The following is a 16,404-nucleotide window of genomic DNA, read 5'->3' on the forward strand; positions in this document are numbered from 1 at the left end:
GGGGGAATTAAGATCCCGCATGCTGCGCGGTGAGGTCAAAAAAAAAAAAGTTTTAAAAATATGGGTGGGGGGATAGCAGCGGCTCTCGGCCCTACCCCCATCCAATTTACCTGATTGGCATCGCATCCCCGCCACTGTCTCGCTGGCCTAGAAGTATTGCCTGACAGATGCAGGAGTGTAATGGTCTCTGAGCAGGTGAACCTCTGTGATGTAATTCACACTCCAGAGCTCCTCCTGGGACCAGGCTGTGGCTGAAACTCTCCTGAAACACGTTCTGAGTGGCTTGTTCTTCCCCTATCCAATCCTGCTTCCCTCCCTCCCCTACAAGTGTCTCCTGAGAGCCCTTCCTTAATAAATTGCTCACACAAGAATCCTCACCTCAGACTCTGCTTCTATAGAAATTAACCAAAAGCAGGTGGTGATCCTTATTTTTGTTTCTTTGGGTTTTTAAAAAAATTTTTTTATTGAGGTATAGTTGATTTACAACGTTGTATTAGTTTCGGGTGTACAGCAAAGTGATTCAGTTCATATACATATATATATATATTCTTTTATATATATATATATTCTTTCAGTTCATATACATATATATATATTCTTTTTCAGATTCTTTTCCGTTATAGGTTATTCCAAGATATTGAATACAGTTCCCCATGCTATACAGTAGGACCTTGTTGCTTATCTATTTTATATATAGTGCTGTGTATCTGTTGTTTCATTTGTCTTTATCTGTTTTTAAGAAGGTAATAATTGGGCTTCCCTGGTGGCGCAGTGGTTGAGAGTCCGCCTGCCGATGCAGGGGACACGGGTTCGTGCCCCGGTCCGGGAAGATCCCACATGCCGTGGAGCGGCTGGGCCTGTGAGCCATGGCCGCTGAGCCTGTGCGTCTGGAGCCTGTGCTCCGCAAGAGAGAGGCCACAACAGTGAGAGGCCCGCATACCGCAAAAAAAAAAACAAAAAAAGAAGGTAATAATTATTTATAGTAAAAAAATTCAAACAAGGCAGAAGTATATAAAATTAAAAGTGAAGATTTCCCTGTGCCCCATCGTTATACTCAGGGGTCACCACTGTCAAAAGCTTAGAGTGCATCCTTTAAGGCTAGGTCCTATTCACAAGCTCAGTCATGTAAATATAACATTAAATATAATTGAATTTATAAATTCACACAATTTTTTGAACACAAATGGTATCACTCAACATACAGTCCACTGTGCTGTCCAACACAGTAGCTACTCATCATATATGGCTGTTTACACTGAAATTATTAAAATTAAATAAAATGAAGCATTGATTCTTCAATTGCACTAGCCTCATTTAAGTTCTCAGTAGCTCCATTGACTGGTGACTACTGTAGATCTAGAACATGTTCATTGTCATAGAAAGTTCTTTTGGACAGCTCTATTCTACTATTCCTTTCTTTTTCATGTAACCAAGAGCAGCAAAATTTGCCAAGTGTTGAAGTTGAGCAATGGGTACATGGGAGTTTGTTATACTATTTTTCCTACCTTTGAATGTTTAAATACTTCTATAGTTAAAAAAATTAAGAAAATAATGTTTGGGGCAATTTTCCAAGTCAGTTCCCATGACCAAACTTAAGCTTTTTATCAGCTGTATAGCACTCCATTATATCCATGGGCTCTAACTGTGCCAGAGATAGCTAGGTAGCCCAAGATCAAACAAAAACTTCACACTCTCGTTTCCGTGGTGTAGAATTGACAGTAGGAGGCAACTACCCTGCCATGGACTACATTTCCCAGCTCACCTTGCATCCAGGTATGGTCATGTGACCATGAACGGCCGTTGACGTGTGTCACTGCAGAGCCTGAGTTTTAATAATGTGGTTTCGCCACTGTCTGCCGAGTCTCTGAGATACTAGGATGGCTGAGCCACAAAACAGAAAGCATCTGGGTCCCCGAATCACTACATGTAGGAAAACCACCCACCAGCCAGAAATATCCTCATTGGACTCTTAAACAAACAAGAATGAAATTTCTTCTTCTTAAGCCACTGACAGTTTGGAGTTTATTTGTTACAGTAGCTTGAGCTGGTCTCACAAATGCAACAATTTACCAGGCAGTCCCCTGGTGTAAGCATACATTTAGTTTATTCCAAGTTGTTACCATGTTTTTTTCCCCAGCGGACAAAACACCCCATTCAGAGTCCACACTTCACTGCTGCAAGATGCCATAAGCTATCCCTATGCCAACACCCACACACCATCTCGGGAGGAACGAGAGGAGGGTGAGGAGATTTGAAAGATTAACTCTTCGTACCATAAAGGCTGAGTTTCCCAAATAAGGCGGGGCCAGGAAACTGAGACACTGAGAACACAGAACTGGCCATGTTTCTCCTCCTGGATCCAGCAGGAGCTTGTGTGGAAGATCAGAATACTGAACAAAACATCTAAAAATGCACTTTTTTTCCCCACGTTGAGTTGTAGTTTAAATAAATCCCATCCCCATCCCCACTGCCCCATCATTCATGAAGCTCTTCTCACACATGCCAGGTAGCATACAACGTTACCTCTTTGGTTTTAAGCTTCACAACATCCCTGTGACGTAAGAACCCTCGTTACCTGTATCTCGCAGCTGAGGAAACTGAAGATCAAAGAGGTCGTGTGACTGGCCTGAGGTCACACAGCAAGTTTAAGGCACAAGAGAAAAAGCTTGGGTGGGAACCGGGAGACCTGGATGTTATCCCTTGCTCAGCCACGGACTAGTTTGTGGCAAGTGTCCAGCTGTGTCTCAGCCTCCTGGGTCAGAAGATTCTCCTCCCCGCCACACTGGGCATATAGATTCCCCAACTTACGTCTTGCCATTGATTCCAGTGAGGGTAATGTGAACATTCCCCAGGTGTATATACCACAACACCCTGTGAAAAAAAAAGAAAAACACCATGACCCATCAAGAAGCTCTTTGGGCTTCCCTGGTGGCGCAGGGGTTGAGAGTCCGCCTGCCGATGCAGGGGACACGGGTTCGTGCCCCGGTCCGGGAAGATCCCAAATGCCGTGGAGCGGCTGGGCCCGTGAGCCATGGCCGCTGAGCCTGCGCGTCCGGAGCCTGTGCTCTGCAATGGGAGAGGCCACGACAGTGAGAGGCCCGCGTACCGTAAAAAAAAAAAAAAAAAAAAAAAAAAAAAAAAAAAGAAGCTCTTTGGACTCAACCTGAAAAACTACTCTTGGTGTAGCCTCAGAGAAACGGGTTTGATGAGCTTAGATGAAAGTCCCAAGTGAATGACAAGCATACATTATTTTATATAACATTCACAGCCACCATTCCTGCTTTTCTGCACTTCATTTTCATTTTGTTTGTACTATCTTCATTTTTTTTTTCATTTACAAAGAGTTCCAGATGATTTTCAAAAACATACATTGAAGAAATTCCCTGGAGGTCCGGTGGTTAGGACTCCGCACTTCCACTGCAGGTAACATGGGTTCGATCCCTCATTGGGGAACTAAGATTCCCACAAGCCGTGCAGCACGTCCAAAAAGAAAAAAAAAAAAAAACTAATAAGAACCTACTGTACAGCCCAGGGAACTCTACTCAATATTTTGTAATGACCTATATTGGAAAAGAATCTAAAAACGAGTGGATATTTGTATAACAGATTCACTTTGCTGTACACCTGAAATTAACACTATATTGTAAATCAACTCTACCCCAATAAAAATTAGAAGAAAAAAAATCCCCATACATTGAAACATGCATTCTCAAAAGAAATGATATCTGCCCCCAAGAGCAAAACTTGGTTCTTGGAGAGAGGCAAAAAAATCTTACTCTTCATGTGTAAGACACATACAGATATACATACAATATATAAATAAGTATATAGTATATCTGTAGTGTTAAATTTTAATGGGAGGGTAAGACAATTTTTTTAACATCTAAAAGGCAGTGCAACCCCCCAACATTTAGCTCCTCTCCATCATCACATCATATCATCGTCACCATCATCATCATTATCATCATCTTCAGCATCACCAACACCATCACCACCATCATCAATGTCAACATCACCACTCTTTGCTTATTAAGGGCAGAATAGAGTGCTAAGGGCCAACACCAGTGCTGACACCCCAAAGAAACAAGTCTGCATCTTAGCATTTGAGGTCCACAAATTACCTGCTCCTTCTAATGAAACCTGCCAGTCGACAAGTCCCACAGACCCAAACTCCCAACTTTCTTATTTTCACTAACTGAAATTCTCTTGCTCTTTACTTATTTTAAAGGCAACAGAACATAGTGTTTAAGCATACCAGCGCTAGGGTCAAAATGCTTGGGCTTAAAACTCTGGCTTCACCAATTACAGACTACGTGGCCTTGGGAAAGTTACCTAATCTCTTTGTGACCAAATTTTCTCCTCAGTGAAATAAGGGAAACGGATCCAATGTACAACACAGAGAAAACCCACACGTGTTGCTTAGATAAGGTCTCCCATTCTTAGATTTGAACCAAAGACCAAAACTCACGAGACCCGTGAAGGAAACCATGACATGAAAGATAAGCAAGACCCAGAAAAACTGACAGCTGAGGAAAAAAACCCGGCTCCATCTCATTGTTCAGGCCTCAGCACAAACATCACTGCTGCAGAAATACCTTCCCCTGACTTCCCTCTTCTACGTAAGCCCCAGTCACACTCTATGACAATTTCTTTCAGAGCGCTTGCCACTCCCTGAAATGCTTTTGTTTATTTGGTATTTGGAGTGGCATAGTTTAGAGACGTACAGACTCTGGATCCAGGATGCCTGTTTCTAAATCCTAGCTCTACCCCTTACTAGCTAAATGGTCTCGGGCAAGTTATTTAATCTCTTTGGCCTCATTTTTCTCCTTTGTAAAATGGGACTATTTTATTGGAATTGGGGTATAGTTGCTTTACAATGTTGTGTTAGTTTCTGCTGTTCAGCGAAGTGAATCAGCTATGTGTATACATAGACCCCCTCTCTTTTGGATTTCCTTCCCATTTAGGGCACCACAGAGCACTGAGTAGAGTTCCCTGTGCTATGCAGAGGGTTCTCATTAGTTATCTATTTAATACATAGTAGTGTATATCTGTCAATCCCAATCTCCGTATTCATCCCACCCCCGCCCTTTCCGCCCCTTGGTGTCCATACGTTTGTTCTCTACATCTGTGTCTCTATTTCTGCTTTGCGAATAGGTTCATCTGTACCACTTTTGTAGATTCCACATACATGCGCTAATATACAATATTTGTTTTTCTCTTTCTGACTTACTTCACTCTGTAGGACAGTCTCTAGGTCCATCCACGTCTCTACAAATGACCCAATTTTGAAAATAAAAACAAAAATAAACAAATGGGACCTAATGAAACTTAAAAGCTTTTGCACAGCAAAGGACACCATAAACAAGACCAAAAGACAACCCTCAGAATCAGAGAAAATATTTGCAAATGAAGAAGCTGACAAGGGATTAATCTCCAAAATATACAAACAGCTCATACAGCTCAATATCAAAAAAGCAAACAACCCAATCAAAACATGGGTGGAAGACCTAAATAGACATTTCTCCAAAGAAGACATACAGATGGCCAACAGGCACATGAAAAGATGCTCAACATCACTAATTATTAGAGAAATGCAAATCAAAACTACAGTGAGGTACCACCTCACACCGGTCAGAATGGCCATCGTCAAAAAATCTACAAACAATAAATACTGGAGAGGTTGTGGAGGAAAGGGAACCCTCTTGCACTGTTGGTGGGAATGTAAGTGGGTACAGCCACTATGGAGAACAGTATGGAGGTTCCTTAAAAAACTAAAAATGGAACTACCATATGACCCAGCAATCCCACTACCCTGAGAAAATGGGACTATTATTGACCCAATATCAGAGGCATTTAGTGAAGATTGAATACATTCTCTATTTGAGGAACTTAGAACGGTGCTACTTGGGGGGTTGCTATTACCGTTAGTGGCTTTCTTTCTTCCTATCTCCTCCCACCGGTATGTCAGCCTCACAAGGGCAGAAACCTTGTCTGTTTGTTCACTGCTCTATTCTCAGTGCCTAAAACAGCACCCAGCATACAGTAGGTGCTCAGGAAATGCATGTCAACTGAATGACTATAACGAAACTCTTCCTCAACAGATGAATTCCCTGAACCGACTGATTTTGGTCAAAGGTTCCCCAGTGAAGATGTTTGCAGTGTCCAGCCTAGAATTATGATCTCTTGGCTGGACAGTCGAGGCCCTCCCTTTTCCTTACAGTCTATTTCCAGTGCAGGCTCTCCCCAGACCCCCCATTCAGGCTCGTACTCACCCCAAAAGAGGAGAAAACTGAAGCTCCACATAGTGCAGGTTCTGTCGTTCAATGAAGAGTACTTTCTCGCTGTTCCCAGGGTTTTCAGTAACAGAGGGTGTGGGGAGAGGGGAAGGGCAGAGCCAGCATTGCTCAATGCACCCAAGGCATCATGGCCCTTTTTGCTGAGTTGCCTCCACTCATAAAGGAGAGTCTGACAAACCTCTAATCCTCTCCTTTCTCCACAGTGAAGAGAAGTTTGTCTGGCTGATGGGTCCCTGTGTGGGTCTATCTCCCTCTCTCTCTCTCCTTCCTTCCTACTCACTTTTTTCTTCCCCCAGCAACATCTATCTCTTGTCTCTCAGCACCTTATTTTATTGCACCCAATGATAAATAAGCTTCCACTACCCAATGAGCAAGCCCCAAACTCAACGGTCTCCTCCCAGCCTGCCCCCATACAAACCATTAACAGAGCCCTCAGGTACCAGGCACTGTGCTAAACACGTTTCCAATAAAATTTAATTTCACCGTCATGTCAACATCGTATACTAGGGATTCCTACCCCCACCTATTTCACCAAAAAAGTACAATTAAAATGGAAACCAAGGTTGAGAGAGGAGATGCGACTTGTCCAAGATTCCCGGGACCCGAGCTTTGAATCCGGAACCCTCTGACTCCAAAGTCTAGAGCTTTCACCATTTCATTTGCCTTTAGCTCCCCACAAGAACCAATCACTGGACAGTGACACACCCCATTCCCAGCACTGCCCCCAAACCAACCCAACACACACACACACACACACACACACACACACACACACGTGCCATCTCATAAACACGGTGATCTAGGAATGCCTTAGTTAGGGTCCCCCAGTTGCAGATGCTCAGACAAGGATTCTCGTGAAGGTAGTTCATCAGGGAGGTGACCCCAAAAAACTCCAGCTGGGGATGGGGGAAGTGAGAGAGGGAAGGGAAAGAGCCTGCAGTGAATTTTATCAGGCAAGTTACCCAATAAGAAACTGAAACTTAATGTGGCTGGGGACCTCTGGAAGGTAACCTAGAGCACATTCTTCAGAGTTATCCCAACTGTCAGGGGAGGGAGTTGGGGTATTTATCCACCAGCTACTGTCAGTCACTGATTGAGGCTTGTGTCAACCCAAGACCTGGCCTCCAAGCAGATAGAATGGGCTCCAGTTCATAACCCTGTTGATAACAAAATGCAGTGGCCGGCACATGTCAGTCTAGTGTGCCTTAAGGGTTGAAGGTCATAGGTGTGGACGGGCACCAAGAACGCCTGCTCCAAGCCAACACTTAGGTGCAAAGACCAGCCCCACGTTCTTGGGAAGAAGAGCCCCACTTGTTTTCATGTTCTCCTTTATTGCTCTGTGCAAGGCAAAATATACACCTTGGAGTTATGATCGCTGAAGCAGATTCATCGGTGGTTCCTTCTGTTCATCAGGAGACCCTACCCAGTGAGACTGCAATTAAGAGCAGCACAGAAATACAGTAAAGTTCACCAAGAAGGGAGATAAATGGAGCAATGTTAAGAGAAGCTCTGGAGGCCAAAAACACTCTAGCACCAGGTCGCCAGGGGTCCAAATCTTGTCTCCACCGCTTGCTAGTTATGTGTGGTCCTGGGGAAGTTCTTTTTTTAATTTTTTTAACATCTTTATTGGAGTATAATTGCTTTATAATCGTGTGTTAGTTTCTGCTTTATAACAAAGTGAATCAGTTATACATATACATATGTTCCCATATCTCTTCCCTCTTACATCTCCCTCCCTCCCACCCTCCCTATCCCACCCCTCTGGGTGGTCACAAACCACCGAGATGATCTCCCTGTGCTATGCAGCTGCTTCCCACTAGCTATCTATTTTACGTTTGGTAGTGTATATACGTCCATGCCACTCTCTCACTTTGTCACAGCTTACCCTTCCGCCTCCCCATATCCTCAAGTCCATTCTCTAGTAGGATAAAGAAGATGTGGCACCTATATACAATGGAATATTACTCAGCCATAAAAAGAAACGAAATTGAGTTATTTGTAGTGAGGTGGATGGACCTAGAGTCTGTCATACAGAGTGAAGAAAGTCAGAGAGAGAAAAAGAAATAGTGTATGCTAACACATATATATGGAATCTAAGAAAAAAAAAAGTCATGAAGAACCTAGGGGCAAGATGGAAATAAAGACACAGACCTACTCTTTTTTTATTTTTTATTGAAATATAGTTGATTTAAAATGTTGTGCTATTTTCAGGTGTACAGCAAAGTGATTCAGATATATATATACATATATATATATTCATTTTTTTACATTCTGTTCCATTATAGGTTATTGCAAGATATTGAGTATAGTTCCCTGTACTATACAGTAGGTCCTTGTTGTTTATCTAGTTTATATATAGTAATGTGTATCTGTTAACCCCAAACTCCTAATTTATCCCTCCCCTCCCTTTCCCCTTTGGTAACTATAAGTTTGTTTTCTATGTCTGTGAGTCAATTTCTGTTTTGTCAATAAGTTCATTTGTATCACTTATTTAGATTCCACATATAAGTGATATCATATGATATTTGCCTTTCTCTGTCTGGCTTACTTCACTTAGTATGATAATCTCTAAGTCCATCCATGTTGCTGCAAATGGCATTATTTCCTTCTTTTTATGGCCGAGTAATATTCCATTGTATAAATATATCACATCTTCTTTAGCCATTCACCTGTTGATGAACATTTAGGTTGCTTCCATGTCTTGGTTATTGTAAACAGTGTTGTTGTGAACATTGGGGATGCATGTATCTTTTCAAATTATGTTTTTCTCTGGATATACGCCCAGGAGTAGGATTGCTAGATCATATGGTAACTCTACTTTTAGTTTTTTAAGGAACCCCCGTTCAGTTCTCCATAGTGACTGCACCAATTTATATTCCCACCAACAGTATAGGAGGGTTCCCTTTTCTCCACACCTTCTTCAGCAATTAATTTCTCTATGCCTCAACATGCCATCTGTAAAATGGGCTTGATAAGCAGGACATATTACAGGGGTTGAGGCGAGCATCAGAGGAATGGCTGTATGTGACAAATCCTGACACACAGGAAAATCTCCAAGGCTTGGTTATTACTCAAATTCTTTGATAGTCCTCCCTTCAAGAGGGGGAAACCTAATTCTTCTCTCCTTGAGTATGAGCTGGACTTAGTGACTTGTTTCTAAGGAACAGAGAAAGGAAGATGTGACCTTGTGTGGGATCTGAGACATCTGAGGTTGTAAGCATCATGGTGGTTTTCCTCTCTCTCCTTCTTTCCAGGATCATTCACTGAAGGGACGTCAGTTACCATGTTGTGAGGACACTCAAGCAGTGCCACGGAGAAGCCCACATGAGGGGGAACTCAGATTCCAGCCAACAGCTTGACTGTGACCTCCTGAGAAGACCCTGATCGAGCTCCACCCAGCTAAGCCACCCCCAGATTCCCGACCCTCAGAAACTGTAAGAAAATTAAAAATGTGTTGTTTTAAGCTGTTACATTTGGAGAGTGATTTGTTACGCAGCAGGAGATAACTGATACACTTAGAAGCAATTGTCCCTGTCAGATAAAAAAAAAAAAAAAGGATCATCATAACATCATAGGGTTTGAGGTTTAATGTGATAAAGCCATAAGATCCTGCCTGGCAAAAATAATACTCAATATTATCAGTTATTATTGACATTGTGTCAATAATAAGTGGTCACAGCTACTGATCGGAGGCATGGTGCCAGCAGTGACTCAGTTAGAAGAGTCAGCAAGTCCGTTTCAGGCAGGACCTTCCATTGAACATGGAAGAGTTTAGACCGTCTCCGCAGGACAGTAAAAGAGATTTTAGCAAGGAAGTAACGGTCGCATTGGTATTTTACAACACTTGTGTTGTGTAGTATGGGTGTCAGACAGGATGTGGTCATGGGTGGGGAGATGGAGAGAAGAAAGGTGTGATGACCTGGAGGAGGGCAAGGGCTGTGGAGACGAAGAGGAATTTAGGAGGCAGGAACAGCAGAATGGGGGGATGTCTGGATGTAGGTGGGGAGTCTGGGACCGAAGGAGGAATTGACCTTTGGAGGTGAGGTTTTTCAACCAAGCCCAGATTCCTCAGGGGGCCTGGGGGCGAGACGAGGTTGTGGATGAGTTTCCTGATGCTCCCAAAACAAATCGCCACAAACATAGTGGCTTGAAATAACACAAATTTATTACATTACAGGTCTCGAGGTCAGCGTCCCAAATGAGTCTTAGCGGGGCTGAAATCAAGATGTCAGCAGGGTTGTGATCCTTCTGGAGGCTCTAAGGGAGACTCTATTCCTTGTCTTTTCCAGCTTCTGGAGACAGCCGACATCCCTGGGCTCAAAGCCCCTTCCTCCATCTTCAAAGCCAGCAATGCAGTATCTCCAAAATCCCTCTCTCTCTTTCTCTCTCCCTCTCTCTCTCTCTCTCACACACACACATTCACTCCATGGATGGATGGATAGATAGACAGATGGATAGATGGATAGATAGATAGGTAGATAGATAGATGGTAGATAGATAGACAATAGATAGATAGGCGATAGATAGATAGATGATAGATAGATGATAGATTTGTCTCATTCCCTCTGTCTGCAGTCTCTCTCCCTCTCTCTCTCCATCTCCTTCTCTCTCTGACCCTCCTTCCACCCCCCTTTAAAAGGATTTTGTGATTACATTAGACCTACTCAGATCACCCAGAATATTCTCCTGTCTCAAGACCCTTAACTTCATCACACCCGCAAAGTCCCTTTTGCGGTAGAAGGTCCTATATTCTCAGCCTCCAGGGACTAGGATGTGGCCAACCTGGCGGGGGTTGGGGGGAGCCTCATTATTCTACTGACTGCAGATGGGGTCTGGGATCCTGGTGAGTGATTGGGGATGCAAGCTGCCAGTCACCCTTCAAACGCTAAAGAAGTGACCGAGGCTATGAAATCTGGACGGCAGAGATCCTCCGGGGATGAGGGCAGGTGTAGGGGGCGAAGAAAGGGAAGGAAATGCACAATTCTAGTAAAGTGGCTTGTGGAAGACGAACTATTGTGACTTTCCCGGCAAAGGGGAAATTGAGGGACACTCAAGACGACAGAAGTCAGGCTGGAGGAGCCCCAGAGACGTCACTCATCTGTACTTCTTCTTTCTTTATTGGAGTGTAGTTGCTTTACGATGTTGTGTCAGTTTCTGCTGTACAGCAAAATGAATCAGTCATACGTATACATATATCCCCTCTTTTTCAGATTTCCTTCCCATTTCGGTCACCACAGAGCATTGAGTAGAGTTCCCTGTGCTCTACAGTAGGTTCTCATTAGTTATCTATGTTATACATAGTAGTGTGTATATGTCAATCCCAATCTTCCAGTTCATCCCACCCCCCTTCCCCCCTTGGTAACCATAAGTTTGTTCTCTACATCTGTGACTCTATTTCTGCTTTGCAAAGAAGTTCATCTGTACCATTTTTCAAGATTCCATATATAAGCGATATTATACAATATTTGCTTTTCTCTTTCTGACTTACGTCACTCTGTATGACAGTCTCTAGGTCCATCCACATCTCTGAAAATGGCAGCACTATTTCGTTCCTTTTTATGGCTGAGTAGTATTTCATTATATATATGTACCACATCTTCTTTATCCAATACTCATCTTCACTCTTAATGAGGGTGTCGGAGGGAGGGTGGCCCCAGGGCAGCCCTACCCAACTTGACGTGTTCCTCCTGTACTCTAAAACCCCCCATGGCTCCCTAGTACCCTCAGGATGAAGTGCAGGCTCATTGATACAGCACTCAAGACCCTGCCTAATATACCATAATTCAAAAAGAAACATGCATCCCAATGTTCATAGCAGCACTACTTACAATAGACAGGACATGGAAACAGCTTAAATGTCCATCGACAGAGGAATGGAATACTACTCAGCCATAGAAAAGGATGAAATAATGCCATTTGCAGCAACATGGATGGGCCTATCACTCAGATTGTCATCCTGAGTGAAATAAGTCAGGCAGAGAAAGAAAACTATCATATGATATTGCTTATATGTGGAATCTAGAAAAAAATGGTACAAATGAACTTACAAAACAGAAATAGAGACACAGAGGTGGAAAACAAACTTATCATTACTGGGGGGGGGGGTAAAGTGAGGGAGGGATAAATTGGGAGATTGGGATTGACATATACACACCACTACATATAAAATAGATAACTAATTAGGACTTACTGTATAGCACAGGGAACTCTACTCAATACTCTGTAATGACCCATATGGGAGAAGGATTTTAAAAAGAGCATATATATGTATACTTATAGCTGATTCACTTTGCTGTACAGTAGAAACTAACACAATGTTGTAAATCCACTATACTCCAATAAAAATTTTTAAAAAATAAAATAAAAACCACAATGCAAATACAAAAACAAAAATACTCTGCCTAGTCTTATATTGGTACCCCTCTGACTTCATTGTTTCCTTCTCCCTCCAAAGCCTCAGTCATCCTAAACTAACCAAAGTCTCCTGTAGTGGACACTGTCGATGGCATGTCCAGCCACCCTTGAAGCTGGACACCCATCCGCCAGCTGCTGTGGGTGTTGCCTGCTAACGGCTCACAGCTTCCTGTTCTCCAGAGAACTGCTCTCCAGTTCAATGCCTGCAAAACCCTCAGAACCAGCCCACGGCCAATAACCGATGGTCATGGAGGTCAAAACCTCACTCCAAAGTGAGGTCAAGGGCTTCCCTGGTGGCGCAGTGGTTGAGAGTCCGCCTGCTGATGCAGGGGACACGGGTTCGTGCCCCGGTCCGGGAAGATCCCACATGCCGCGGAGCGGCTGGGCCCGTGAGCCATGGCCGCTGAGCCTGCGCGTCCGGAGCCTGTGCTCCGCAACGGGAGAGGCCACAGCGGTGAGAGGCCCGCGTACCGCAAAAAACAAAAAAAAACCAAGTGAGGCCAGCTGGGTGGTGTTATTCAGGCTCCAGGGATGCCCATGGGGACAGGCAGAGGCTGGGCTCCAGCTAGGACTACCTCCGTGCTCAACTCTTTCTTCTATCCTACCCTGTTCCCCTCACTTGTCCTCTGCTAAATGCCCTCCCTCAATCAACCCTGAAACAAGAATCCTCATGGCAGAGTCAGCTTCCAGAAGGGCCTAAGAATCCCTCCCAGCCATTAACCACTAAGCTGTCTCCTGACCCCAGGTCTGACATGGGTACTCACCCCATAGCCTATGCATCTTTCCCATGTAAATATCATCTCCTCCCGTGGGGAGTGGGGGAGGGAGATTTCCAATATAAAGATCACCTCCTCCAGGAAGGTTTCCAGGGTAAATACCACCTCCTCCAGGGAGCCTTCCCATGTAAATTGCACCTCCTCCAGAAAGCCCTCCCTGCCCTCCACTTCAGGATTAGCACAGGCCTCCTCTGTGCTCCCCGAATCCCAACACTCAGTACGATCTATGCTTGTTTGAATGTCTGTTTCTCTCCAAAGACTGGGAGCATCCCCTGGGGTAGGGAAGGAATTCCGTTGGCTGTTGTATCCCAGAAAATTAAGAAACAAATGAGAAGGAAGAAAGAAAGAGGAGCTGCTGAATCTCCTGACCCTCCCCTGGTCCCAGAAAGATGACCAGAGATTTGAGGGCGTGGGAGCTGGACAAAAGGAACAGGAGTCCTAGGAGGGATGCGGTTGATGAAGGACAGAGCCACAGCTTCCTTAGAAGGATTCCCAGTTATCCGGGCTCCTCAGACCCCTGCCCAGCAGGGGTGGTTTGTTGACAGTCCCCGAGAACCACACCCGGTTCAATGACTCCCTAGGACGACTTACAGAACTCAGCCTATAGCCATCGTCACAGTGAGATACAAAGAAAATCAACAAGAGGAAAGGGTTGAGGTCCAGAGGAAATTAGGTGCCAGTTTCCAGAGTTGCCTAGGGCCAGGAGTGGAGGGAGGGAAGGATTACAAAAGGGCTCAGGAAAACTTAGGGATGTGATGGAAACATTCTGTATCTTGACTGTGGCAGAAGTTATCAAAATGCATCCAATTTTACACTTGTGAAAGGAAGCAGTTTGTTGTACGTAAATCACCCCCTCCATAAATTTGGTAAGATGGGCTCCAAAGGAAAGAGGACCCAGACCCAGCATTCCGCCAAATCATTTTACTGTGCATGCCACGTGAAGGGACACAATTGTTACATGGTGCATACTGTGTCTAAAGGGACCAAATTATTTTATGTTATGCAAAGGGATCAGAAGACATGCGTTTAGAGTTTCTCCAGTGAAGTGTGGTCTCTTTCTCATGTTATTTCACAATGATAAATACACATGACCTTAGCAAGTTGAGGAACCATCTAAATCTATACTTTCTTTAAAACTTAAAGGAAACAACAAAAACTAGTACAGTTCATGTTTCCTAACTGCACCCTGACAGATAAGAAATGTTTCTAGGAAATCCTTCCACATCAGTAGTTAGAGCCTGGGTACACCCTTGAACCTACATAGTGAATGTGTAATAATTTGCATTTCCATTTCCCTGTGGGTGCATCACTGGTGTTCGCAAGCACTGCTGTACACCTACTCTCCCTCTGCAAAATATCTGCAGAAACTCAGTTCCCTGAATGGTTTTCTAGTTATCATTCCATCTCACAGCTAGAAGAATTGTAACTAGACCTCGTTTGGACAGAACCAGAAGTAGAACCAGAAGAAGATGTGGATAGACAGAGCTATGAGAGAAAAATAATACATCATCATATTTGCTCCCTAAACCTAGGGCCCCACCCCCACCCCAAAGTGCAAGCTAGTAGGAGCCAGTATTTGAGGAAGCAGCTCTCCAACAATGTAAGGAGAAAGTGGCCCTCGAGGTCTGAGCCTCTGAAAGGAAGGAAGATTCTGGAAGGAAAGGAACTTCAGGAGACAGCCCAAACAAGAAATATTCTAAGCTCATAGTCCATGAGCTTAGAATATGCCGGTAGATAGAACTAGTTTCAGTGTATTTGTTTGCTAGGGCTACCCTAACAAAATACCACAGTCTAGGTGTTGTGGGCTTACACAACAAATATATATTCTCTCATGGTATAGAGGCTGGAAGGCCACAGTCAAGGTGTTGGCAGGGCTGGCTCCCTCTGAGGCCTCTCTCGTTGGCTTGTAGACGACCGTCTTCTCCCTGTGTCCTCACGTGGTCATCCCTCTGTGTGTGTCTGCGTCCTAATCTCCTCTTCTCTTAAGGACACAGTCCTATTGGATCAGGGTCCATTAAATGAATTCATTTAATGTAATCACCTCTGTAAAGACCCTCCTCTCCAAGTACAGTCACATTCTGAGGTCCTGGGCGTGAGGACTTCAACATATACACTTTGCGGGGGGACACAGTTCAACCCATCACACTCACATTCCAGCTCCAACCACTCAGCATGTGACCTTAAAACGTGATAGCCTCTTTGACCCTCCCTTTTCTTATCTACTAAAAAAATATGTCTACTTCTGGAAGCAACCTAAATGTCCATCGACAGAGGAGTGGATAAAGAAGATGTGGCACATATATACAATGGAATATTACTCAGCCATAAAAAAGAATGAAATCATGCCATTTGCAGTAACATGGATGGACCTAGAGATTATACTAAGCAAAGTAAGTCAGAAAGAGAAAGACAAATACCATATGATATCACTTATATGGGGACTCTAAAAAAATTGATACAAATGAACTTATTTACAAAACAGAAATAGACTCACAGACATAGAAAACAAACTTATGGTTACCATAGAGGAAAGGGGAGGGAGAGATAAATTAGGAGTTTGGGATTAACAGATGCACACTACTATACATAAAATAGATAAACAGCAAGGTCTTACTGTAGAGCTCAGGAAACTATATTCAATATCTTGTAATAACCTATAATGGAAAAGAATCTGAAAATGAATGCAGATGTAGAGATAGATAACTGAATCACTTTGCTGTACACCTGAAACATTATAAATCAACTATACTTCAATTAAAAATTAATTAATTTAAAAAAGATATATGTCTACTTCAAAAGTTATCATAGGGACTAAATGAAGTAACACATCAAAAGCATTTAGAGTAACAAGTACACAGTCAACAAACATCAACTATATTATCACTGTTACAACACACTACATACATACACATCCATGT

At 43.5% G+C, this 16,404-nt stretch overlaps 1 protein-coding gene across 1 annotated transcript in view; it reads right to left on the minus strand.

Annotated features, from left to right (window-relative positions):
• ADGRE1 (adhesion G protein-coupled receptor E1) overlaps positions 1–6,303 on the minus strand; it is a gene marked incomplete at its 5' end in the record, with an annotated part of 47,192 nt that extends 40,889 nt beyond the window's left edge. The window contains 2 exons of the mRNA XM_082652082.1: positions 2,809–2,871; positions 6,273–6,303. Coding sequence (XP_082508208.1) covers positions 2,809–2,871; positions 6,273–6,303 — 94 coding nt within the window. The remainder of the gene's footprint in view (positions 1–2,808; positions 2,872–6,272) is intronic.
• Between the last annotated feature and the right edge of the window lie 10,101 nt (positions 6,304–16,404).

This window comes from Grampus griseus (genome assembly GCF_964374135.1).
Source record: "Grampus griseus genome assembly, chromosome: 3".
Lineage (NCBI taxonomy): Eukaryota > Metazoa > Chordata > Mammalia > Artiodactyla > Delphinidae > Grampus > Grampus griseus.